General features: G+C 45.4%; 1 protein-coding gene and 1 non-coding gene across 3 annotated transcripts; both read right to left on the reverse strand.

The window, feature by feature from the left end:
* Positions 1 to 1,914: 1,914 nt before the first annotated feature.
* LOC141100677 (uncharacterized) lies at positions 1,915 to 27,474 on the reverse strand. Of its 2 annotated transcripts, XM_073589315.1 has the most exons (5): positions 27,264 to 27,432; positions 20,499 to 20,594; positions 7,789 to 7,921; positions 4,590 to 4,673; positions 1,915 to 3,710 (listed from the first exon to the last, which is right to left on the reverse strand). In XM_073589315.1, exons 1-5 carry the CDS (start codon positions 27,279 to 27,281, stop codon positions 3,514 to 3,516), a joined length of 528 nt encoding a protein of 175 aa, XP_073445416.1. In that variant the 5' UTR covers positions 27,282 to 27,432; the 3' UTR covers positions 1,915 to 3,513. The 2 variants fall into 2 exon arrangements, with proteins under 2 accessions (XP_073445416.1, XP_073445415.1); XM_073589314.1 differs by lacking the exons at positions 1,915 to 3,710; positions 4,590 to 4,673; positions 7,789 to 7,921 and adding exons at positions 13,187 to 13,794; positions 14,155 to 14,562 and having other exon boundaries at positions 27,264 to 27,474.
* Positions 4,154 to 4,224, reverse strand: LOC141100794 (small nucleolar RNA SNORD82). The gene has a single exon (XR_012234783.1). It is a non-coding gene; the product is annotated as a small nucleolar RNA SNORD82 (small nucleolar RNA).

Raw genomic sequence — 27,474 nt, forward strand, 5'->3', positions numbered from 1 at the left:
CCTTGAAACTGTCACTAACTGTCACCACGCCCCCCATGACCAACGGTTTCTAAAGCCCTAAGCTGCTGTAAAGTCCTTTGCTCACACTCCACCCTGCCATCTAATGGTCATCCCAAGGTACTGCACGTCCACTACACTTTCCTAGTTGTTTCCCCACTGTAATCACTGACTCCTACCTACACTGTGCAAACCTATCTTTCTTCACTCTGACTAGTCCGTCCGTCCGTCAGGTCACCTTCCCTACACATCTTGTGACCCTACAAGGCGCATGGCCCAAGTGAGTTCTCCTGCTCAACCTGAGCCTGCCCCAAAACCACCACCATCAGTATCAGGGCTAAAAAAAAAAAAAAAAAATCATTTTTGAGGGAAAAAAAAAATGATTTTTTATTTTCACTGCTCTGCGTTATAAACTTCTGTGAAGCACTTGGGGGTTCAAAGTGCTCACAACAAATCTAGATAAGTTCCTTAAGGGGTCTAGTTTTCAAAATGAGGTCACTTGTTGGGGGTTTCCATTGTTTAGGCACATCAGGGGCTCTTCAAACTCAACATGGTGTCCGATCTCAATTCCAGCCAATTCAGTATTGAAAAAGTCAAACGGCGCTCCTTCCCTTGTGAGCTCTGCCGTGCGCCCAAAAAATGGTTTACCCCCACATATGGGGTATCGACGTATTCAGGAGAAATTGCACAACAAATTTTGTGGTTCATTTTCTCTTTTGACACAAAAAAATTGGTTCTGAAGTAAATTTTTTGCAAATAAAAGTTAAATGTTAATTTTTTTCCTTCCACATTGCTTTATTTACTGTGAACATAAAGGGTTAATAAACTTCTTGAATGTGGTTTTGAGCACCTTGAGGGGTCCAGACGTGGTCCCTAAAAAAATGGTTTTGTAAATTTTGTGGAAAAAAAGAGAAATCGCTGGTAAACTTTTAACCCTTAACTTCCTTAAAAAAAAAAAATTGTTTCCAAAATTGTGCTGATGTAAAGTAGACATGTGGGAAATGTTATTTAAGAAATTTGCCATATTTCCGTTTTTTTCATAACTAAACTCAAGTCATATTGAAGAAATTTTACCACTAACATGAAGTAAAATATGTAAAAAAAAAAAAAAAAATTTTCAGAATCACCGGGATCCGTTAAAGCGTTCCAGAGTTGTAACCTCATAAAGTGACAGTGATCAGAATTGTAAAAATTGGCCAGGTCATTAAGCTGCAAAATGGCTGTCACTAAGGGTACCGTTACACCTAGCGACTCACCAGCGATCCCGACCAGCGATATGACGCGGTCAGGATCGCTGGTGAATCGCTAGGTGGTCGCTAGTGAGCTGCCACACAGGCAGATCTCACCAGCGACATCGCAGGGGACGGGGATCGCTACTTACCTGTCAGACGCGGCGATCCTGCGTCCTCCCGCCCGGCTCCACGCGTCGCTCGTCGTCACAGCAGGAAGCGCCGCAGGAAGTGACCGACGAGGAATGGTCCAGCAGCAGCTTCTCGCGCGATCAGCGATAACCAGCGGGGGAGCCGGTCGGAGGTAAGTATCAGACAGCGATATCGCTAGCAATATCGCTGCAACGTCACAAAATCGGTGACTTTACAGCGATATTGCTAGCGATATCGCAGTGCGTAACGGGGGCTTTAGAGGTTAAACTTTCTGCATTGTTTGTATTAGTCAGCTCACCATGTACAGACTTCCTGCTGAGCTTTTCAGACTTGTTCATATAAAGCAGCCAGTCACTGGGGGCATAGCTGCAAAAAGGAGACCACAGCAGTCTGAACAGAAGACAAGGGGTCTCACTAGCTCAGGCCTTTTGAGGCCAAGCTGCAGTCACATTACTGCTCAGTGAAGAGGGGTTTAGAACTGCAGCCTTGCAGTAAACACTACAAAGACATGAAATGCAGGCAAGAAACCAATCCCTTATAGGTACAGACTGGCATTTAATTTTTTGTAGCAATGACTGGACAGAAGCTTTATTTACAATAGCCTCTGCATCCATAGAACACATGCAAAACAAAGTGAGCAATTGTATTTAAGATGTGCACCACTATAATGTAGCCCAATGTGTTAGTATCTTCTAACTATATACAGTGCAAATTAATTGGGACAAAGCATTTTTTTTTTTTTTTTTTTTTTTTTTTTTAAGTAAAATCGTAAGTTGGTTACCAGTCAATGATTCAAACCAGTTTTGAACAGGCACTCACCTGTTCGAAGCAATTTGAATCACTGACTGGTAAACAACTTACGATTTTCCTTAAATTAAATGCTTTGTCTCAATTAATTTGCACAGCACTGTAGTTCTTTAGAGTATTCTCATCCCAGACATAGTGCAGCAAGACTGCACGAAGGTACAGAACATCAAGTGTGAGAATTAGGAACTGCATTGCTGTAGACTACAGGGTGGGCCATTTATATGGATCCACCTAAATAAAATGGGAATAGTTTGTGATATCAACTTCCTGTTTGTGGCACATTAGTATATGGGAGGGGGAAAACTTTTCAATATGGGTGGCGACCATTTTCAAGTCGGCCATTTTGAATCCAACTTTATTTTTTTCCAATGGGAAAAGGGTCATGTAACACATCAAACTTATTGAGAATGTCAAAAGAAAAACAATGGTGTGCTTGGTTTTAACATAACTTTATTCTTTCATGAGTTATTAAAAGTTTAGGACCACTTATAAAATGTGTTCAAAGTGCTGCCCATTGTGTTGTATTGTCAATGCAACCCTCTTCTCCCACTCTTGACACAGAAGAAATGCTAGCACAGGCTTCCAGTATCCGTTGTTTCAGATGTTGCACATCTCGTATCTTCACAGCATAGACAATTGCCTTCAGATGACCCCAAAGATAAAAGTCTAAGGGGGTCAGATCAAAAGACCTTGGTGGCCATTCAACTGGCCCACGACAACCAATCCACTTTCCAGGAAACTGTTCATGTAGGAATGCTCGGACCTGACACCCATTATTTGGTAGTGCTCCATCTTGCTGGAAAAACTCAGGGAACGTGCCATTTTCAGTGCATAAAGAGGGCAACACATCATCATGTAGCAATTTCAGATATCCAGTGGCATTGAGGTTTCGATTGATGAAGAATGGCCCCACTATCTTTATACCCCATATACCACACAATACCATCAATTTTTGTGTTCCAACAGTCTTGGAGGGATCTATTCATTTTCATTGTGGGTTAGTGTCAGACCAATAGCAGTGGTTTTGTTTGTTAACTTCACCATTCACAAAAAAGTTTGCCTCATCACTGAACATAATGTTCTGTGTAAACTGAGGGTCCTGTTTCAATTTTTATTTTGCCCATTCTGCAAATTCAGCGCACTGATCCGAGTCATCCTCGTTGAGTTCTTGCAGCAGCTGGATTTTTTAAGGGTGCCATTTGCCAGTAGCCAATATCCGCAGAAGGGATGTTCGACTGATGCCACTCTCCAGTGACATGCGGTGAGTGCTATGAATGAAGCTAGCACAGCCACTGATGTTTCTTCATTAGTGACAGCTTTCTTGAGTCTACAAGAGCAAATCCAACACTGAACCTGTTTCACGAAATTTGGCAAGCAGTTTGCTAACTGTAGCATGGGAGATGGGTAGTCTCGTAGGGTGTCTTGCATTGAAATCTGCTGCAATGACTTGGGTGCTGCGTTCACCAGACATCAACGCAATTTCTATCCGCTCCTCACGTGTTAACCTCTGCGACATGTCAATGGCTGTAAACAAAGAAACTTGTGAATAACTCATGAAAGAAAAAAGTTATGTTAAAACCAAGCACACCATTGTTTTTCTTGTGAAATTCTCAATAAAGTTTGATGTGTCACATGACCCTCTTCCCATTGAAAAAAATAAAGTTGGATCCAAAATGGCCAACTTGAAAATAGCCGCTATGGTCACCATCCATCTTGAAAAGTTTCCCCCCTCTCATATACTAATGTGCCACAAACAGGAAGTTGAAATCACCAACAATTCCCATCTTATTTAGGTGTATCCATATAAATGGCCCACCCTGTGTATTAAATCTTTTGTCAAACCGATCAGCTGTACACAAACAGGACAGCATATACAGAATGACATTCCCTGTCTGACAGCTTACAATATGCAGATTGTGTATATTAAAGGGATGCACTCTAATGAATGAAGTTACTTTGGATACTAAGCACATCCATCAGTAACACTTCATCATGGGTTATTCAGTATTAAGTCCATAATATATTCATCATTTGTGCTATTAGTTCGAGAGATGCTTTTTCTTAACCATCATCTGCTCTTAACGTGCAGTTTTCAGAAAATAGAACCCACTACGCTTTAATATACCCAACATAACCAGATACTCAGCCTCCCCAGGTCCAGTGCTGGCTGTCCGCTGCTACGTCATTTAAAAGGCTCACGTCACCACTGGAGCCAGAACATTGACTAGAGCAGCGAAAGTGACCACATTGGACCTGGGGAGTACAAGCACCTGCTCTTACATACATTAAAGCATTTGGAATCCACTTTTATTAAAGTGGAAAAAACATTTAAAAAATCTACTCAGAAGAACAAACTGCATAGCAACACTTAGAACTGACAGCAACCAATGTGCCCAATCATACCCTCATCATCTTCCTCCTTGTCACCCTCCTCCTCCACTTCTTGCTTTTTAGCTACACGTTTTTTGGCAGCTGGTTTTTCTTCATCTAAAAAGGTCAGAGAAAAAAAAAGTTAGTACTCTAAAAGTTTACTTCACTCCCAAGGCGCATTAATGACCGGGCCAATTTTTACAATTCTGACCACTGTCCATTTAGGAGGTAATAACTCTGGAACGCTTCTATGGATCCCGGTGATTCTGACATTGTTTTTCTCGTGACATATTGTAATTCATGATAGTGGTAAAGTTTCTTTGATAAGACTTGCGTTTATTTGTGAAAAGAAAAAAAAAAACGGAGATTTGGGGAAAATTGTGAAAGTTTCGCATTTTTCCAACTTTAAATTTTCATGCCCTTAAATCAGATATGTCACACAAATTACTTAATAAGTAACATTCCCCACATGTCTACTTTACATCACAATTTTGGAACCAAATTTTTTTTTTTGTTAGGAAGTTATAAGGGTTAAAAGTTGACAAAGCGATTTCTCATTTTTAAACCTTTTTTTTTTAGGGACCACATCACATTTGAAGTCACTTTGCGGGGTCTATATGATACAAAGCACCCAAAAGTGACACCATTCTAAAAACTGCACCCCTCAAGGTGCTCAAAACCACATTCAAGAACTTTATTAACCCTTCAGGTGATTCACAGGAATTTATTGAATGTTTAAAAAAAAAAAAAAAATGAACACTTAATATTTTTTCACAAAAAAAATACTTCAGGTCCATTTTTTTTTTTTATTTTCTCAAGGGCAACAGGAGAAATTGGACCCCAAAAGTTGTTGCCCAGTTTGTCCCGAGTACGCTGAAACCCTATATGTGGGGGAAAACTACTGGGGCTCGAAGGGATGTAGTGACGTTTTGGATTGCAAACTTTGATGGAATGATCTGCGGGCGTCGTGTTTGGAGAGCTCCTGATGTGCCTAAACAGTGGAAACCCCTACAAGTCACCCTGTTTTGGAAACTAGACCCCCCAAAGAACTTATCTAGATGTGAGGCGAGAACTTTGAACCCCCAAGTGCTTCACAGAAGTTTATAACGTAGAGCCATAAAAAAATTTTTTCCACAAAAATGATATTTTTGCCCCCAATTTTTTATTTTCCCGATGGTAACAGAAGAAATTGGACCCCAAGAGTTATTGTGCAATTTGTCCTAAGTATGCCGATACCCCATATGTGGGGGTAAACCACTCTTGGCGCATGGCTGAGCTCAGAAGGGAAGGAGCACCGTTTGACTTTTTCAACGCAGAATTGGCTGGAATTGAGATCACACGCCATGTCGTGTTTGGAGAGCCCCTGAAGTGCCTAAACAGTGGAAACCCCCAATTCTAACTCCAACACACCCCTAACCCTAACTTTAGCCCCAACCCTAACGGGAAAATGGAAATACTTTTTATATTTTATTATTTTTTTATATATTTTATTATTTTTGCCTAACTAAGGGGGTGACAAAGGAGGGGTATGAGTTACTATTTATAGCGGGTTTTTATGTTTGGCAGATGTCACACGTTAAAAGACGCTTTTTATTGCAAAAAATAGTTTTTGCATCACCACATTTTGAGAGCTATAATTTTTCCATATTTTGTCCCACAGAGTCATGTGAGGTCTTGTCTTTGCGGGACGAGTTGACTTTTATTGGTACCATTTTCAGGCACATGACATTTTTTGACCGCTTTTTATTACGATTTTTGAGAGGCAGAATGAACAAAAACCAGCAATTCATGAAATTCTTTTGGGTGGGGGGCGTTTATACCGTTCCGTGTGTGGTAAAATCGAAAAAGCAGTTTTAATCTTCGAGTCAGTACGATTACAGCGATACCTCATTTATATCTTTTATACAATAAAAACAAATATTGTATAAAAAATAATTTTGTATCGCTTTATTCTGTGAGCTATAACTTTTTAATTTTTTCACTGATGACGCTGTATGGCTGCTCGTTTTTTGCGGGAGAAGATGATATTTTCAGCAGTACCATGTTTATTTATATCCATCTTTTTGGTGGCGTTATTCCACCTTCTGTTCGGCGGTATGATATAAAGCATTGGTTTTTTGCCTTTTTAAGGCTGTGTGCCCACGTAGCGTTCAAGTGTTTCCGCGGCGATTTTAAATGTGCGATTCTGCCGCGGAAACGCTTAAAAAAAAAAGCATTCCATACATTCCTAATGGAAAACGCACATGTTGTGCCAATGGTGCGTTTTTTGCCGCTGCGGAATCGCTTAGCGGTAAAAAACGCAGCATGTTCACTAATTTTGCGATTCCGCATACCATCAATTGTATGGGCAAAAACGCTTAGGAAAACGCATGCTAAAACGCTTGACCAACGCTTGTCAAAAACTGCATGCGTTTTCCCGGGAGCAGGGTGTGCTATTCTGCTCAGGAATATTCTGCTTGACAAACGCTACGTGGGCACATAGCCTTAAGGGGTTCACTAAAGGGGTTAACTAGAGGGACAGTTTTATAGGGCGCATCGTTACTAAATACCTGTACTTTTATTGTTTTTTTTATTTACATAAAGGAATGTATTTTTTTGCTTTATTTAGGAATTTTTAAAATATTTTTACGTTTTTTTTTGTTTTTTTTTTAATTTCGTCCCAGGGTGGGATATCACTATAGTGTCAGATCGCTAATCTGACACTTTGCACAGCACTGTCAGATCAGCGATCTGACAGGCAGTGCAGGAGGCTTGCCGATGCCTGGTCTCAGCAGGCACTGACAAGCCACCTCACTGCAGGACCCCGCGGCCATCTTGGATCCGGGGGCCTGCAGGGAGGAGGCCCTCGGAACAACGTGATCACATCGCGTTGTTCTGAGGGTCTCAGGGAAGCACACAAGGAGCCCTCTCCCTACGCGATGCTTGATCGCAAAGTGTCGGGGGTTAAAGTGCCGGGAGCGGTTCGTGACTGCTCCTGGCACATAGTGCCCTGTGTCAGCTGTGATAATCAGCTGACACCCAGCCGCACGTCCCCCCCCCCCCCGTGAGCGCGGCTGATCACGTATGACGTACAATCCAGTCCATGGGAATTAAGTCCCAGGGCACATGGACAGGATAGTACGTCATATGGCAGAAAGGGGTTGAATTCTTTCCAAATGTAAATTAACCAAATACATATCAGACTCTTCTTCCTCTTTCTCATCCTCCTCACTTTCTTCCTTTTTTGCCTTACCATTCTTGGCTGCAGCAGGAGTGGCACGCTTTTTACTAGTCGTGGCTGCAGCTTTAGCTGGAGTAGCAGCTTTTTTCCCTGGTGTTGCCTTGGCTGGAGTAGTAGCTTTCTTAGAGGGAGTCTTCACAGGAACCTCCATCCATTAAAAGATAGCCAAGTGTTAGAACCAAAATGTCAATCTGACAAATTCACAGATCTCCTCAGATGTCCAAATTCAGTGAGTGAAAAATACAAATCATCTCATGGGTGAAGATTCAGTATAATCTGTGACTTATTTGAACTCCTGCTTTTTCTGATATTTTGGTCCGGTGGGCGGCACCATTAGTGACTGACAGCTACTGCTGTATGCATTGTTATAAGAAAAAAAAGCTGATCGTCACAGATAGTTGTCCACCGGACTAAAGCTCCTGAAAGAGCAGAATACAATTACAATGCAAGTTATGAATCTTTTCTCACAAAACTATAGAGAACAAACATTAAACAGCACATCAGTTAAGCAGATCATCACTGAAATCAGTATTAAGTCCCATAGTAGAAATCATCATCTGCGCTGTCATTTATAAAAACCTCTCACCAATTCTATGCACTTTATACACTCACAGATTGCAGTAGGAAGCCCTGTTCAAATAACTGTATGGAGCCAGACACCCAATGGTTGTCAAGGGTCCTTTCTCAATTAGGTGAGAAGGGCTTACATGGAACCAAGTAAAATAATGGTAGAAATGTGATAAGTAAATTCAAAGCTTCTCTGCAAAAATTGGCAAAGCTGGGGAGAAACGGATCTACACCCGCTTGTCTACTTCGTGACAAGCTGTGGGTTTTCTTTAAGCCATAGATCTCAGTTCAGACTTCATGAATCAGGCCCCAAGTGTGAAGGCCCCAAGTGTGAAGGCCCCGTCACACATAGCGAGATCGCTGCAACATCACAGGTTTTGTGATGCGCCAGCGATCTCGCTACGTGTGACACATAGCAGTGACTGGCCCCCCGCTGTGATATCGCTGATCGTGCTGGAATGTCCTAGACCATTTTTTGATGGTTAGCGTCCCCCTGGCCAGCATGCATCACTGTTTGACGCCATAACGACAAGCGACCTCGTTGGCGACTCAGAACTCAGCGTTGCTGGCGTGATTTTGCTTTTTCCTTTCAACGCTCCCTCAGCTCCGACTGGTGGCCACTACTGCGCTATCATTCTCTGATTGGGCGACCTCGTCATAAAAGAAGGCAACTTCGCGCTTCCATCCTTTGTTCCTGAGCGCTGTGGATCGTATTATACGGTTTTCCTTCAGCGTCCCCGTGTGAGTCGCTAGTGCGTTATTTTTCGTGTTTTTTACCACGCAGTTTGCTTCAGCGTCCCTGTCTGAGCCGCTAGTGCGTAATTATTAGTGGATCTTACTACACCTTCTGGTTGCTCCGTGTGCAAGGTAGGCATTGTTTGGGGTCTCTAGGATCTTTGTAGCGTTTCCTTTTTTAGGTCAGCTATCTATTATATTTAATCATAACTCTATTCTACATTGTGGTCACGCTTTTACACTTCCAAGCAAATGGAGGGCTGCTTGGCTTCTATCTGTGTACATACGCTTTGACATGGGCAGCCATTTTAGTTTTCCGGCCCCGCCCACCCCCACCATTGTAGGACCTTTGTAGCGTTTCCATTACTTATACGTCAGCTATCAATTATATGCAATCATAACATTTAACATGTTCAGTTATAATTGCATTGTTTTGTTGAAACTTCTCTCATCTTTACATCATATTTTGCAGTTTGCACATCATGAACGACGCGGAGCGTGCTCTTGTGGTTTCTGCATTGCTGGTTGAGGAAGCTCGGCAACAAGATGAGGCAGAGATGCTAGACAGGCGTTCCAAACGAAAGCGTCGCATGTGGACCAGAGAATGGCTGGAGCAGAGGTCCAAATTCTCCCACATGCAACTTGTAACAGCTTCAGAAGAACCTCATGATTTCCGCAACTATCTGGGGTTGTCAGAGGAATTCTTCAAACTGCTACTGGAAAGTGTTATGCCACTTATTCAACGGAAGGTTACAGCAATGCGTGCTGCTGTCCCAGCAGACAAAAGCTTGGCAGTCACACTGCGATTCCTGGCCACCGGAAGCTCACTGCAAGACTTAAGGTCCCTTTACATTTAGCGATGCACCAGCGATCCCGACGATACGACCCGGTCAAGTTCGCTGGTGCATCGCTAAATTGTCGCTAGTGAGCTGCCACACAGGCAGATCTCACAGCGATGCAGCAGCCATACAGCGGTCGTTACTTACCTTTCAGACGCGGCGATCCTACGTCCTCCCGTCTGCGTCCACGTCAGCAGGAAGCGCCCGACGAGAAATGGAGCTGCGCGATCAATGACAGACAGCGGGGGAGCCGGTCGGAGGTAAGTATCACACATAGCGATATCGCTGCTGCGTCACCAAATCGGTGATGCTTTAGCGATATTGCTAGTGATATCGCTATGTGTAAAACCCCCTTTACAATTTTCTGCAGCTGTGTCAAGGTCCCTGCTCAGCGTTTTAATTCCGGAGACAAGTAATGCGATTGTCCGCAGTCTACGAAGCTACATTCAGTTTCCCAAAACGGAGGCGGAATGGGAAACTATTGCCTCAGATTATGAGCAGCTGTCAGACACTGCACTAGACTCGCTCACAGAGCCAGTGCGCGTGTCCTGAGTACAGAAGCAGTGCTAAAAGATACCTGTGGAGCAGGGCAGCAGAGGTGACAATGCGTGCTTCAAACTATTAGTGTCAGGGTCCAGTCAGCGCCGGAAAGCAAAGAGGCACAGGACCTGCAGACACTGAAATTAGCAAGCTGGCACAGGACCTATGGTCAGGTGACTTCAAGGGGGCGGGGCTTAGCGTCCTGCTTTCAGATATGACAGGACACCATACAACAACTCAGTCAGGCAAAACTGAGGTCACAACAGTTCGGGCAAACGAGGCACAGGAGGGACAAACAGATGGGTAGTCAGACAAAGCCAAAGGTCATACACAAGAGGGCAACGTGGTACCAAGGGGACAAGCAGAGAGAAGTCGGGTCACAGGCAGAGAGTCATACACAAGAGGTAGCGCAGTACAAGAGGGCCAGGCAGAACTCGTAACAGGGACAGAACCGGATCAAAACCAAACAAGCAAGATATCAGGCACAAGGCACACGTACGCACAAGGTTAACTAACTCAGCCGAGGGCAGGAGTATAACTGACACCGGACCTAGGTCCAGTGAGCATTAAATAGCCGCCCTCTGCCAGAGAGGCGGAACAATTAACCCCCAGTCTGATCAGGACGGGCCAAAGCGAAACCCCGTCCTGGATCATGACAGCAGCTTTGGCAGTTCCCTAAGGGCCCCGTCACACATAGCGATCTCGCTAGCGAGATCGCTGCTGAGTCACAAGTTTTATGACAACTGCGATCTCACCAGCGAGATCGGTGTGTGTGACAGTGATCAGCGACCGGCCCCCCTGCCGGTATCGCTGATTGCTGCAAGAAACCTCTGGACATTTTTTTGTCGCTGATCTCCCGCTGGCCAGCACGCATCGCTGCGTGTGACAGGCGGGAGAACAGCAATCAGCTGGTAACTAACGTACACATCGGGTATCCAAGGGACACGCGTGTACGTTAGTTACCAGTGAGTTACAGGTGCCGCCGCCTCACACTGGGGACCAGGAGCCCGCGGAGTGTATACCTGCCGCCGCACGCTGGGGACCAGGAGGCAGCAGGACGCCGCCAGGTGAGGCCGGGGATGCAGGCACGCCCTCTGCTGGTGGAGGACTGGAACAGCAAGCACACTTGTCCGCTGCTCCCGGGCTCGCTCCTCACCTCGGCGTGCTGATCGCTGGTGAAGCTGTGTGACAGCTCACCAGCGATCCTGACACATTGATATCGTTGTCGGGATCGCTGGTAAGTCGCTATGTGTGACTCCAGCTTAACTGTGGTGGGGCTTTGGACGGGAAACATGTGCGGATCACTCAACCACCGAACAGCGGATCCTATTTCTACAATTATAAGGGCTATTTCAGCGTCATCCAGATGGCCCTTGTTAACGCCAATTAGGAACTCATAAATGTTGATGTTGGCATGAACGGCAGGGTTTCTGATGGGGGTGTTTTAGAGCAGACACGTTTTGGAGAGCGATTGAACAACTGTGACTTGCACTTGCCTCCCAACTCGGAGACAACAGGCAACCTTAATTTTGTTTTTGTCGGTGATGAAGCATTCCCACTTCATGCCAATCTTCTCAAACCATTGATAACTGTTAAGAGGAGACTTTGTGCAGCAGGCCTTCATGGTAAAATAGCTGCAAGGAAACCACTGCTAAGGACAGGCAACAAGCAGAAGAGACTTGTTTGGGCTAAAGAACACAAGGAATGGACATTAGACCTGTGGAAATCGGTGCTTTGGTCTGATGAGTCCAAATTTGACATCTTTGGTTCCAACCACCATGTCTTTATGCGACGCTGAAAAGGTGAACGGATGGACTCTCATGCCTGGTTCCCACCGTGAAGCATGAAGGAGGAGGTGTGATGGTGCTTTGCTGGTGACACTGTTGGGGATTTATTCAAAATTGAAGGCATACTGAACCAGCATGGCTACCACAGCATCTTGCAGCGGCATGCTATTCCATCCGGTTTGCATTTAGTTGGACCATCATTTATTTTTCAACAGGACAATGACCCCAAACACACCTCCAGGCTGTGTAAGGGCTATTTGACCAAGAAGGAGAGTGATGGGGTGCTACGCCAGATGACCTGGCCTCCACAGTCACCAGACCTGAACCCAATCGAGATGGTTTGGGATGAGCTAGACCGCAGAGTGAAGGCAAAAGGGCCAACAAGTGCTAAGCATCTCTGGGAACTCCTTTCAAGACTGTTGGAAGACCATTTCTGGGGACTACCTCTTGAAGCTCATCAAGAGAATGCCAAGAGTGTGCAAAGCAGTAATCAAAGCAAAAGGTGGCTACTTTGAAGAACCTAGAATATAAGACATTTTCAGTTGTTTCATAATTTTTTGTTAATTATATAATTTCACATGTGTTAATTCATAGTTTGATGCCTTCAGAGTGAATCTACAATTTTCATAGTCATGAAAATAAAGGAAACTCTTTGAATGCGGTGTGTCTAGACTTTTGATCTATACTGTATTTCTAATTTATATCCGCTGCGGTGTCAACTTATTTCAAAGCCTTAAAACAAAAAAAACCACATTCAAATATACATTTAAATAAAAATTAAAAAATATTAAAACTAATAAAAACACACCCATTATATCTGGGCATCTGTAGCGGGAGAACTGCCCTGATGGCAGCCCTAACCTGACCTCCACCCAGCCCATTACCCCGCCTTAGTAGGTCAGCTAATAACTGTATGCAGAATTTAGTAAAGCAGGCCACAAGTTTGAAGCAAAATAATATTTTATTACAGTCAAAATTATGTAAACAATAAAATAAACACAACATGTCATAAGTAATCCGTATACAAAAGAAAACATCACTCAAACTACAATTGTTGATAATACAAGACTGAATCGTTAAATCGTTACCTGGGCGGAGTAAAAAATTGGGAAGCCTGAGGTAATATGGGATACTGTGGGGGGGCCCCAAGGTTCAGGTTTTGCGGAGGCTCAATCCCCCCTCGGTGTGCTGTCAAGAGGCTCTTGCATATGTGTCCATGAGTACTGTGAACACTGATTTCGCTTGATCACAGCAGACGTGTCAGTCAGTTTCCCCAATGCCGCTTTATTTAATGCCTCTAATATTACCCTTTCTGCATGCATCCTTTGGGTTTCATCCAGCGTACGAAGTTTGTCATCCACAAAGCGTGCAAAGCCGCTAATGGCGGGTTTACTCTGCTGTGTTAAAAATTTCTTCGCTAAATAGAGTAAATCAGATGAAGGCGAGGTGGTGGCCTTTCTTTTGTGACATAAGAGTCGCCGAGGTATAGTAGAAGGTGCAGCTTCTTCATCACTGCCACATGTTGGCGTTGACAAAGCTTGACAATGCTCCTGTGTTAACAGAAAATGCATGTTAAAGGAAAAACCAAAACTTATTGTACATCATACAACATCCAAATACAGTAATGCTTTTGCATTAGATATCATGAGCAGCAGTCCCAAGCGTTCACGTGAACTGGAAACAAATGTGAGGGTGGGACTAGTACTACAGGATATGAAATGGCATTCAACGGTATGAAAACTGAGTGGGCCTAAACAAGTAAAGGAGTATACTTATCTACACTGGAAAGCATAACTTTTACAATCAGCAAAATTAATCATGTAAAACCGGAGTTACTATTTTCTATTCAACTATACCATGTACATACCAAGTTTAAATGCTATTTAGAGGGAAGCTAATAAGGTACTTACATCGCAGACAGGGGAGTCAGGCCGTATCTCTGGCTCTTCCTCAGTCAGCGACATAGTCGATGCCATTGGACGTGGTACCTCTTGGTCACGTGTGAAGGCCATCAAGTCGTAGTACCATAACTTGGGCACATACACCTCTTCTGTACCGGCACCAGACTTCGTGGACTTCTCGACCTTATTAAGTTCTTTTTTGTAGACATTGCGTAGGCCCTGAATTTTTTTCTTCACCACAGTCTCATCCACCGTGTCGCTGGGATTGTGCTGCTTGCAGAGGGCAACTAGTTTATCATAAGCCTCCTTTTTTTTATATTTATTGCTGTAGTCAGCAGATTTTATCTTCCAAAGGCAGGGCAGGGAGCGATACAATTCTATCAATTCCCAAATGAATTCCTGGCCATTGGAGGACATCTGAAAAAATAAAAGCAAACAGTGAGAACGGAACAATACATGTAACATTTTAGAAAACGCAAAATCCATGTTTGAAATGCACTAGTGTTTGTTGGGCGGGGCAGCAAAACTAAAATGGCTACCCATGCCAAAGAGATAGAAGCCAAGCAGCCCTCCATTTGCTTGCAAGTGTAAAACAATAACCACAATGTAGAATAGAGTTATGATTGCATATAAAACAGATAGCTGAACTATAAAAGGAAATGCTACAAAGATCCTAATTAGAGACCTCAAACAATGCCTACCTTGCAGACGGAGCAATCAGAAGACGTAGTAAGATCCACGAATAGCAGCGCACTAGCGACTCAGACTGGGACGCTGAAGAAAACCGCGAAGTGAAATCCACGAACAACAACGCCCTAGCGACTCACATAGGGACGCTGAAGCAAAACCATATAATACGATCCACAGTGCTCAGGAACAAAGGATGGAAGCGCTACTACGTTGTGATAGCGCAGTAGTGGCCACGAATCAGAGCAGCGGGGCGTGGAAAAGGCAACGCTGAAGCACGCCTATCGAGGTCTGAATCATCACAATAGCTGCTGTGTGACAAGGTCCTAACGACTGCCGAGTTCGTTATACAGATCGCCGTATTGTTGTTGCGCTGTTGAGTAGATCTGCCTGTTTGACAGCTTACTAGCGGCCATGTAGCGACGTACCAGCGATCCTTACCAGGTCGTATCGTTGTCGGGATCGCTGGAGCGTCACTATGTGTAACGGGACCTTTAAAGCAAGGTTCCCCAACTCCAGTCCTCAAGGCCCACCAACAGGTCATGTTTTCAGGATTTCCTTAGTATTGCCCATGTGATAATTGCATCACCTGTACAATGCAAGGGAAATCCTGAAACCATGACCTGTTGGTGGGCCTTGAGGACTGGAGTTGGGGTACCCTACTTTAAAGGAGTTGTCCAAGACAACTCCTTTTTTTCATCTCAATGTTTTGGGGCACATAGAAAAAAAAAAGCCTATACTCTCCTCCTGTGCCAGCGCCGTTCCAGCAGTGTTGGTGGTCCCGGGTGCTCTCATGTGATTGTTAGGATCTCTTCATGTTAAAGACGTTGAAAAGTGGAGACCGTGACGCCAGACACCATGTGTCATACAACTGCACGAGAGCCCTGGGACTGAGCGAGCATAGGCTTTAATTTTATCTACCCTAAACATTTATATCAAGGTGTCCTAGTATTGGACAACACCTTTAATGACATGGTACTTTTTCTAAAGATTTAACCATATTAGGCTGGTTTCACATTCGCGTTAAAACAACGCTGCACCTTGCGTCGTTAAGCCCCGCCCCGATCCGGCTCCCTGCCCGCCCCATCCGGGATCACCGCCTACTTTCGCATTTGCACGCATGCGATCGGCGCACCCTATCTTTAGCATAGGGTGCGCAGATCATGCGCTGCCAGTGTGAAAGTAGCGTGCTGCGCACTTTTGACGGTGCGCCGTGCGCGCCGAAATGCAGCATGTTGCATTTCGGCGCGCACGGCGCACCGTCAAAAGTGCGCAGCACGCTACTTTCACACTGGCAGCGCATGATCTGCGCACCCTATGCTAAAGATAGGGTGCGCCGATCGCATGCGAGCAAATGCGAAAGTAGGCGGTGAACCCGGATGGGGCGGGCAGGGAGCCGGATCGGGGCGGGGCTTAACGACGCAGGGCGCAGCGTTGTTTTAACGCGAATGTGAAACCAGCCTTACACAGCATATACAGATCTATCCTTTCGGTATTTAAAATGATTTTTCAGCCCAATCCCTAGATAAGGTCACCAATAATAAATTGGTTGGGGGGTGTCCAACACGTGGCATCTTCAATGATCAGCTCCAGCCCAATGTGAGAAGGGCTGAACCACTGAAAAACCATGGAAGGTGAACTGCAGCACTCCACAACAGGCACCACACAGAACAGCTGTGCTATTCTGCTCCACTCACATCCAGTGAGCGAAAAACTGCAGATTGATGGGGATGCCAGAAAAGGTTCATCAGATCACTGACAGCAGGATCTGCATTACAAGCGAGTGGTTACAGGTACTGCTCACTATTCAAAGTGGTGACTGAACCAGGGCCAATGCCACCCCTATATGCCTGATCGCCGAACGCTGCCGTAGGTAATAGAAAAAAAAATTGAAGTGAACCTATCACTGAGTCTGGCCGCTATAAGATGCGGCCAACTGCCTTTCAGGGCTTATCTACAGCATTCTATAGTGCTGTAGATAAGCCCCCAGTCCGACCTGAAAGATAAAATAACTTCTTATACTCACCCGGGGCTGGGTGATCCGGTTCGATGGGTGTCGCAGGTCCAGCACCTCCTGCTGGCTTCATCGCTCCCCAGCATCACGCTACTGCGCTGGCGTACTTATCTGTCCTGTTGACGGCAGAGCAAAGTACTGCAGTGCACAGGCGTTGGGAAAGGTCAGAGTGGCCCTGCGTACTGAGGAATTTGCTCTGCCCTCAACAGAAAAGTTAAGTACGCAGTGCTGAGGAGACTGTGCTGAGGAGACTGTGGATGACGCAGGGACGGGTCATCCAAACGAAGCAAGCAGGAGGGTGGAGATCATAAGATGGGAGGCACCGGACCCGTGACACCCATCGGGCTGCCCCCCAGTGAATATAATAAAACATTTTTCTTCTCTTGCAGGTGGGGTTGGGTGCAGATCTACAGCTTTATAGAATGCTGTAAATAAGCCCTGAATGGCAGTGGCCGTATTTTATATTGGCCAAACCTGGTGACAAGTTCCCTTTAATTTCCCGCCAGTAGTAGGGCTCTCAGTGAGGCGGCCACATGGTGTCAGAGCGCTATTAACTTTCAGATTAAATGACAGGTTCAGTAGGTTACATTCAGGGCTGTGGAGTCGGAGTCGTTGCTCATTTTGGTGGAGTCGGAATAAAATGGACCGACTCCTAAAATATATAATAAATTGGGTACTGTAGTTCAATGCAGAATATGCTGATTTTTTCATAGGAATTTGTGAAAGTTATGAAGTGTCCTATAAATGACTGTTCTATTCCTGATCTTAGGCTACATTCACACACGGTTTTTCCTGCGTTTTTTGAGGATACGTTTTTTAGTTGCAAAAGCAGATCAGCTTTTTAAAAAACCGCATCACCTGAAAGGTTTTTGAGCTCATAGATAATGTTTTCAATAGCAAAAGCAGATTAGAAATCTGCTCTATTTATCCATATATCCATATCTGTCTATCCATATCATATCTGTACCAAAAAGAATGAAAGCCGGATAGCACAAGACTATACACTCCTTTTTTTTAGCACCAGTCAGGTACACCTCATAGCTGCCCAAAAGGACGCCCAGGACAGGCATTGCTCGTCTTCAGTAACATCAATCGATAGTTGGAATAAATAGACTGCATTCATCACCACATCTTCTTAAGGTGCAGGCTTTATTTTCAAGTGTAGGGGTGTGCAGTATGAGGTTCTGCAGCAGCTGAGGTGTGCAGTATGAAGTTCTGCGGAACAGTATGTGATTCTGCCCCCCCAAGTTTGATCCTGGCTATGCCCATAGCGTGAATGTAGCCTGAGGATCTAGGCTTTATCTTAGCCGAGGTGAGTGAGTGAAAATAAATTTTATATATATATATATATATATATATATATATATATATATACACACATACACACACACATATACATACACACACATACAGTACAGACCAAAAGTTTGGACACCTTCTCAAAGAGTTTTCTTTATTTTCATGACTATGAAAAATGTAGATTCACTCTGAAGGCATCAAAAGTATGAATTAACATGTGGAATTATATAATTAACAAAAAAGTGTGAAACAACTGAAAATACTGTATGTCTTATATTCTAGGTTCTTCAAAGTAGCCACCTTTTGCTTTGATTTCTGCTTTGCACACTCTTGGCATTCTCTTGATGAGCTTCAAGAGGTAGTCACCGGAAATGGTTTTCACTTCACAGGTGTGCCCTGTCAGGTTTAATAAGTGGGATTTCTTGCCTTATAAATGAGGTTGGGACCATCAGTTGTGTTGTGCAGAAGTCTGGTGGATACACAGGTGATAGTCCTACTGAATAGACTGTTAGAATTTGTATTATGGCAAGAAAAAAAGCAGCTGAGTAAAGAAAAACGAGTGGCCATCATTACTTTAAGAAATGAAGGTTAGTCAGTCCGAAAAATTGGGAAAACTTTGAAAGTGTCCCCAAGAGCATTGGCAAAAACCATCAAGCAATACAAAGAAACTGGCTCACATGAGGACCGCTCCAGGAAAGGAAGACCAAGAGTCACCTCTGCTGCGGAGGATAAGTTCATCCTAGTGACCAGCCTCAGAAATCGCAGGTTAACAGCAGCTCAGAATAGAGACCAGGTCAATGCCACACAGAGTTCTAGCAGCAGACACATCTCTACAGCAACTGTTAAGACTAGAGGAGACTTTGTGCAGCAGTCCTTCATGGTAAAATAGCTGCTAGGAAACTACTGCTAAGGACAGGCCACAAGCAGAAGAGACTTGTTTGGGCTAGAGAACACAAGGAATGGACATTAGACCAATGGAAATCGGTGCTTTGGTCTGATGAGTCCAAATTTGAGATCTTTGGTTCCAACCACCGTGTCTTTGTGCGACGCAGAAAAGGTGAACGGATGGACTCTACATGCCTGGTTCCCACCGTGAAGCATGGAGGAGGTGTGATGGTGTGGGGGTGCTTTGCTGGTGACACTGTTGGGGATTTATTCAAAATTGTCAAGGCATACTGAACCAGCATGGCTACCACAGAATCTTGCAGCGGCATGCTATTCCATCCGGTTTGTGTTTAGTTGGACCATCATTTATTTTTCAACAGGACAATGACCTCAAACACACCTCCAGGCTGTGTAAGGGCTATTTGACCAAGGAGGAGAGTGATGGGGTGCTACGCCAGATGACCTGGCCTCCACAGTCACCAGATCTGAACCCAATCGAGATGGTTTGGGGTGAGCTAGACTGCAGAGTGAAGGCAAAAGGGCCAACAAGTGCTAAGCATCTCTGGGAACTCCTTCAAGACTGTTGGAAGACCATTTCTGGTGACTACCACTTGAAGCTCATCAAGAGAATGCCAAGAGTGTGCAAAGCAGTAATCAAAGCAAAAGGTGGCTACTTTGAAGAATCTAGAATATAAGACATATTTTCAGTTGTTTCACACTTTAATTATATAATTCCACATGTATTAATTCATTGTTTTGATGCCTTCAGAATGAATCTACAATTTTCAGTCAGGAAAATAAAGAAAACTCTTTGAATGAGAAGGTGTGTCCAAACTTTGGTCTGTACCGTATACATGTACATGTATACAGTGTATTACATATTTACAATTTATTACAGTTTTTTGTGTTCTAAAGTTGTATTCCAATAAATAGATATTATGTTCTATCTAAATATCTTGATTATTGGATCATAAAAATGATTAAATGTCTGATGTTCACATTGTACTACAATACATTTTTCACTTAAATATAAGCAATATATGTGGGAGTCGGAGTCGTGGAGTCAGTGTAAGGGAAATTGAGGAGTCGGAGTCGCAGGTTTGGCTTACCGACTCCACAGCCCTGGTTACATTAGGGATAGTTCAGATACCCGGACTCCGCACTGGAAGCCAAGAGTAAGTCTCTCCTGCATGACATCTCCCATTAAACAAAGAAAGAAAAAAAATCCACAAACTAAAATGACCTCAGAACTGCTACAACCTGAAATAGTTTCTGGATAACACGAGTGACGCTCACTGTCTCATATCTCTCCTATGTGTGAATAGAAACCTCATCCACATCGTGTGACATACAGTCAGGATAGGAAAGTCTCCATTCACTTCAAGCAACCAACTTTATAAGAAAAGTGACCAATAGACAACCTAGCGAAAAGCCTTCCTGGCCAGTGGTGGCAGAACTCAGAACTCACCAGCTCTTCTTCGCTCTCCTCCATCTCTTCGTCCTCACTGGAGTCCTCCTGCTTGGGGGGAGGGGCCTTCTTAGGTTTGCCTTGTGCTTTTGCTCCCTTATACACAAAATAAGGGAAATAATTATCAAATGCACAGGAAAATATACATATAAAGCACAATACAAGCGCACACCGAGCCGTCCACGTGATGTGCCACGGAGGGAAATGACGTGATGAGCCCACGTGCACAGCGTGCGTGGGGGCGGAAGTGAGGCCGCAGACTGTGTACAAGTTCAGCAAGAGGGAAAACAAAATGGCGCCGTTAAGGCCGCACGTACATCCTCTAATACTCTCCAACCCCTTCACGGCAGGTAACAATCACAGGCGGCCTCTGCCCAGTTGCCGCCACCGGCTACACAATTGCTGACGTCAGCGGTCATAGCGCGCGCTATTCTCTAACACGCATGCATACTACGAAACTCCTTTCTTGCAGCTGCGAGCTACCAGGCCACAGAAATCTGCCCCGTCTCAAAGACTAGTTTCACACTAGCGTTTTGAGGCGCAGCGTACGCTCGCAGTGAAGCTCCGCCCCCTGCCTCAACTCCTCCGGTCAGCTCCACCTATGGGCGCATGACGCTGCATGTGACCTACGTAACCTATCTTTAGCATTGGGTATGCAGGCCGTGCGCAGGTATGCTTTTCCCGGTGCATGCGTCCTTTTGACCGTGCGGCGACCACACCAAAACGCAACACGATGTGTTTGGCGCACTGTCAAAAAGACGCATGCGCAGGCAGGGCCGCCATCAAGGCATGACATCCCTTACAAGTGTAGGGTGCCCGAGCACGCTGGCAGCCTGGTCCGCACTAGGGCCCCCTACATTTTGTTCCGGCTTCTCCAGCTTTATTTTTAATCAAAACCCAGCGCCCCCCCCCCGCCCATAGTCCAGCCAGCGCCGCAATCTCCCCCCGTGCACAATTGTCCAGGCCAGCCACAGCGCCGCCCTCACGTGACATCACACACTGCTCCACTTCCTCATTCAGGAGCTGCAGTGTGCCACCACGTGGGTCTGGGAGGCTGTGGCAGCTTTCAGACTTGCAGAAGATGGTGGACGGTGAGGAGCAGACCAACGGCAGGCAGAGCCATGAGGCGGCAGGGTAAGTAGTCTGTGTCTCAGTCTGTCTCTGACGTCTCCGGTGGTGTCTGTGTGTGGGCCCGGGCTCATGATGGATGGGGCGGGAGTGGTGCTGTGGGGGACAAATCTCCAGCGTCCATAGGCATGCCGCATGTTGACCGAGTCCTACATGCCCGGTGCAGACACAGGCGAGGGCTCTGCAGCTGCTACCTGACACACACAGCTCTGCTACATGCCTGGCCTATATAGAGAGGGCTCTGCAGCTGCTACCTGACCAACACAGCCCTGCTACATGCCTGTCCCATTATGGAGAGGGCTCTGCAGCTGCTACCTGACACACAGGTCTGCAGAGACTTTGAAGATTTAGGCAAGAAAGTGAAAGAACTTGGAGCACAGGTGGTCTTCTCTTCCATCCTCCCAGTGGATGGCCATGGAACAAGGAGGTGGAATAAGATTCTGCAGGTGAACAACTGGCTACGTCGATGGTGCCGTCAGCAACGATTTGGATTTCTGGATCACGGAGTGAACTACTTATACGATGGACTACTTGCTAGAGATGGGGTGCACCTTACGAAGACTGGAAAGCATGTATTTGGAAGTCGCCTTGCTACACTTGTAAGGAGAGCTTTAAACTAGAACAACATGGGAAGGGAAGCAAAAGACCAGAAAAAGCCATACACCTGACAAATGCTATTGAGAACTCTGCTATTAGAAGTGGAAAGGAAGAACAAAGACGAAGGAATCTAATTAATAAAAATATTGGAGAAAGAGAAACCAATCACAAACTAAAATGTTTCTATACTAATGCACAAAGCATGGGCAACAAACAAGGAGAATTGGAACTACTAACACAGGAAAAGAAATATGATGTCATTGGAATCACTGAAACTTGGTGGGACAATACACATGATTGGAATACAAGACTAGAAGGATACAACTTATTTGCAAGAAACAGACTTGATAAACGAGGAGGGGGTGTCGCATTGTATGTTAGAAACACGTATATCTGCACAGAGATTGAAGCTTCAGAGACTGGGAGTTCTGTGGAAACTGTTTGGGTAAGAATACAAGGACAGAACAATGGAAAGGACACCATTGTAGGCATTTACTACAGGCCGCCTGTGCAAGCTGAAGATATGGATGAACTCTTTATGCATCAAATGGCCAAGTTCTCCAAAAAATATGACATAGTTGTCATGGGAGATTTCAACTATCCAGACATTTGTTGGGAATCTCTCTCAGGCAAAACTAACAGGTCAAGGAAATTCTTATCCTCTCTTGCTGACAACTTTATCTTCCAAAAGGTAGGGGAGAAAACAAGGGGAACTGCTACCTTGGATCTAATCCTTATAAACAGGGAGGAAATGGTTGAGGAGGTAAAAGTGGCTGGGACCCTAGGAGGTAGCGACCATGCTATTTTAGAATTTTGGATAACTAGAGGCGGAAGACCTGTGAAGACTCAGACGTCAAGGTTAGATTTCAGAAAGGCAGATTTTAAGGGATTCAGAAAGAGAATTGGAGGGATCCAATGGCTGGATCTCCTAAAAGACAAAAATGTCCAGGAGGGATGGGAAATCTTGAAAAATGAAATTCTCAAAGCACAGTTGTTAACAATTCCGAAAAGAGGGAAGAATAGGAAGCATTTAAGGAAACCAGGATGGATGAACACAGAACTTAAGCACATGCTAAAAAGGAAGAAAAAAAATGTTTATAAAATGGAAAGAGGGAGGCATATCTAAAGAAGAATATAATGCTGTCTGCAGAACCGGCAGGGCACAAATCAGATTATCTAAAGCTGAAAATGAATTGAGGCTTGCAAGACATGTCAAAAGCAATAAAAGGATTTTGGGGATATGTCAAAAGTAAAAGAAAAGTCAAAGATGCTATAGGATTTTTACAGGATGAAAATGATGAAATGGTAAGACAGGATGTTGAGAAGGCTGAACTTTTAAATTCCTATTTTGCATCTGTTTTCTCTCAGAAAGGAAATGTAACATCAACTGTTATTCACTGTCCTATTAAGGGAATAGAAGAATCCAGGATATCTATAAACAGAAAGATAGTGAGGAAACACTTAGCTAACCTAAATGAATTCAAGTCTCCAGGCCCAGATGAATTACACCCCAGAGTACTGAAGGAGATAGCAGAAGAAATTTTTGATCCCCTCTTCATAATCTTTGAAAATTCTTGGAGAACAGGAGAAGTGCCAGAAGACTGGAGAAGAGCAAATGTTGTTCCTATCTTCAAAAAGGGGAACCCAGGCAACTATAGGCCGGTGAGTGACTTCTATACCAGGAAAGATCTTTGAACAAATTATTAAACAACATGTATGTCAATACCTGGATAAGAATGAAGTGATTAAACAGAGTCAGCATGGGTTTGTAACTAATAAGTCATGTCAGACTAACTTAATTTCCTTCTATGACGGTATCACTGATTGGGTGGATCAAGGAAATGCTGTAGATATAGTATATCTTGACTTCAGCAAAGCATTTGACAAAGTCTCTCATACAATCCTTATTGAAAAAAATGACTAAGTATGGAATGGACAAGGCAACTGTTAGGTGGATTCATAACTGGCTTAGTGATCGGACCCAAAGAGTGGTCGTAATTGGCTGCACATCCAGTTGGAAGAATGTCTCAAGTGGGGTACCACAGGGCTCTGTCCTGGGCCCTGTATTGTTCAACATCTTTATCAACGATTTAGATGAAGGAATTGAGGGTAAACTGATTAAATTTGCTGATGACACAAAGCTAGGAGGGATAGCTAATACTAGAGAAGAGAGAGGATTCAAAAAGATTTAAATAAACTGGAGAAGTGGGCAGCAACTAACAGAATGGTTTTTAACAGGGAGAAATGCAAAGTACTACATCTGGGCAATAAAAATGAAAAAAGCATATATAGAAGGGGAGGAATAGGGCTAAGTGACAGCACATGTGAAAAAGACTTGGGTATACTAATAGATCACAGACTGAATATGAGTCAACAGTGTGATTCAGCAGCAAAAAAGGAAAGTGCAATTCTAGGATGTATTAACAGAAGCATACAGTCTAGATCACGTGAAGTCATTATTTCCCTCTACTCCTCTTTGGTCAGACCTCATCTGGAATATTGTGTCCAGTTTTGGGCACCACATTTTAAAAAAGACATCAACAAACTGGAGCAAGTTCAGAAAAGAGCGACCAGAATGGTGACCGGTCTGCAAACCCTGTCTTATGAGGAAAGGTTGCAGGATTTGGGAATGTTTAGTTTGCAAAAGAGAAGACTGAGAGGAGACTTAATAGCTATCTACAAATATCTAAAGGGCTGTCACATTGTAGAAGGATCAACTTTATTCTCATTTGCACAAGGAAACACTAGAAGCAATGGGATGAAACTGAATGGGAGGAGACACAGATTAGATATTAGGAAAAACTTTGACAGAGTGATCAATGAGTGGAACAGGCTGCCACGAGAAGTGGCGAGTTCTCCTTCAATGGAAGTCTTCAGAGGCTGGACAGACATCTGACTGGGATGATTTAGCAAATCCTGCTTTGAGCAGGGGGTTGGACCAGATGGCCCAGGAGGTCCCTTCCAACTCTACGATTCTACATGCCTGGCCTATACAGAGGAGAGTGCGCTGCAGCTGCCAAACACAGCTCTGCTACATGCCTGTCCCATACACAGGAGAGGGTTCTGCAGCTGCTACCTGACACACACAGCGCTGCTACATGCTTGGCCTATATAGAGGAGAGGATTCTGCAGCTGCTACCTGACACACACAGCACTGCTACATGCTTGGCCTATACAGCGGAGAGGGCTCTGCAGATGCTACCTGACACACAGCTCTGCTACATGCCTGGCCTATACAGAGGGCTCTGTAGCTGCCAAACAGCTCTGCTACATGCCTGTCCCATACACAGGAGAGGGTTCTGCAGCTTCTACCTGACACACACAGCGCTGCTACATGCTTGGCCTATATAGAGCAGAGGGTTCTGCAGCTGTTACCTGACACACACAGCACTGCTACATGCTTGGCCTATACAGCGGAGGGGACTCTGCAGATGCTACCTGACACACAGCTCTGTTACATGCCTGGCCTATACAGAGGAGAGTGCGCTGCAGCTGTCAAACAGCTCTGCTACATGCCTGTCCCATACACAGGAGAGGGTTCTGCAGCTGCTACCTGACACACAGCGATGCAACATGCTTGGCCTATATAGAGCAGAGGGTTCTGCAGCTGCTACCTGACACACACAGCACTGCTACATGCCTGGCCTATACAGAGGGCTCTGTAGCTGCTACCTGACACCTAGCTTGTTGCTGCATTCATTTCTGTGACTCATTCCTGTGACGGGGCTATGCTGTCCTCCATGCATCTGACACAGAATGTCTCTCCACCTGCAGCACAGCCGACCATTGTCTGACTCCTATCCTTTTAGTCAGCAGTACAGACTGTGCTGCACAGTACCAGCATGTTAACTGTCTCCACCTGCAGCTCAGCCGTTATTCTACCCATTTAGCCAGCACAGATTGTGCTGCATAGTGGCAGCATGCTGTCTCCACCTGCAGCTCAGCCATTGTCCTATCCTTTTAGTCAGCACAGTCTGTGCTGCACAGTGCCAGTATGTTGACTGTCTCCACCTGCAGCTCAGCTGTTGTTCTATCCTTTTAGCCAGCAGACTGTGCTGCTGACCGTCTCCACCTGCAGCTCAGCCATTTTTCCACAAATGGGCGGTGGGACTCTGGAAGGTTCGCATGGTGGAGGCGGAACTGGGGGTGGAGCCTGGGAGGAGTCTCAAGGGGGGGCCCCATAAATTTTGCAAGCATGGGGCCCCAAAATTCCTAGTGGCAGCCCTGTGAGCCAGCAAAAGCACACCCGCTCACGGCCTGCGTATCCAATGCTAAAGATAGGGTACGCAGGTCGCATGTAGCATCATGCGCCGATAGGCGGAGCTGACTGGAGGAGGTGCAGCAGGGGGCGGAGTTTCACAGCGAGTGGCCGTTGCGCCTCAAAACGCTAGTGTGAAACTAGCCTAAGACGCTACCGTCTGTGTACAGCCACGGACCATAGTCAGCCGAGCGCGCACTGCACAGATGTACACCAATTCATGGTAAAGGCACCTAAATGTAGGCGATGTTAGTCACGCACTTAGGCCGGTTTCACATTAGCGCTTTTACAGCGCGCGCACGGCCGGGGGTAGCTCCGCCCCCGATCCGGCTCTCTGCCCGGCGTGCCCGCCCCTTCCTTGTAGCGCCGCCTCCTAGCGGACGGCGGCGCCTGCGATCGGCGCACCCTATCTTTAGCATAGGGTGCGCCGATCGTGCGCAGGTCGTGCGCTAGTTGCGCTTTGACCTGCGCTGCGCACTTATGACGGTGCGCCGTGCGCGCCAAAATCCGAAAAGTTCGATTTTGGCGCGCACGGCGCACCGTCAAAAGTGCGCAGCGCAGGTCAAAGCGCAACTAGCGCACGATCGGCGCACCCTATGCTAAAGATAGGGTGCGCCGATCGCAGGCGCCGCTGTCCGCTAGGAGGCGGCGCTACAAGGAAGGGGCGGGCACGCCGGGCAGAGAGCCGGCTCGGGGGCGGAGCTACACCCGGCCGTGCGCGCGCAGAAAATGCGCTAATGTGAAACCGGCCTTAGATGCTACCGCCCCGCGCGCGCACTTACCTTAGCTAGTTTCACCATGTCGGCGGTGGCTGTATGGATCACGTGCCTGAGCTGTTCAAAAGGACACGAACTGCCTGTGACCAAAAAAAAAAAACCGAGCGGCAGTGAACAGCTTCAGAAGGCGCTAATAAAGGCTCTGTGTCACGTGTTCCCCTCCAGTCAATCCGTGACAGAGGAAAGAAGCAGTCTCCGCCCCTAACTCTTTCTGCGC

Source organism: Dendrobates tinctorius, unplaced genomic scaffold (assembly GCF_039654945.1).
Source record: "Dendrobates tinctorius isolate UK_male_01 unplaced genomic scaffold, ASM3965494v1 ptg000107l, whole genome shotgun sequence".
NCBI lineage: Eukaryota > Metazoa > Chordata > Amphibia > Anura > Dendrobatidae > Dendrobates > Dendrobates tinctorius.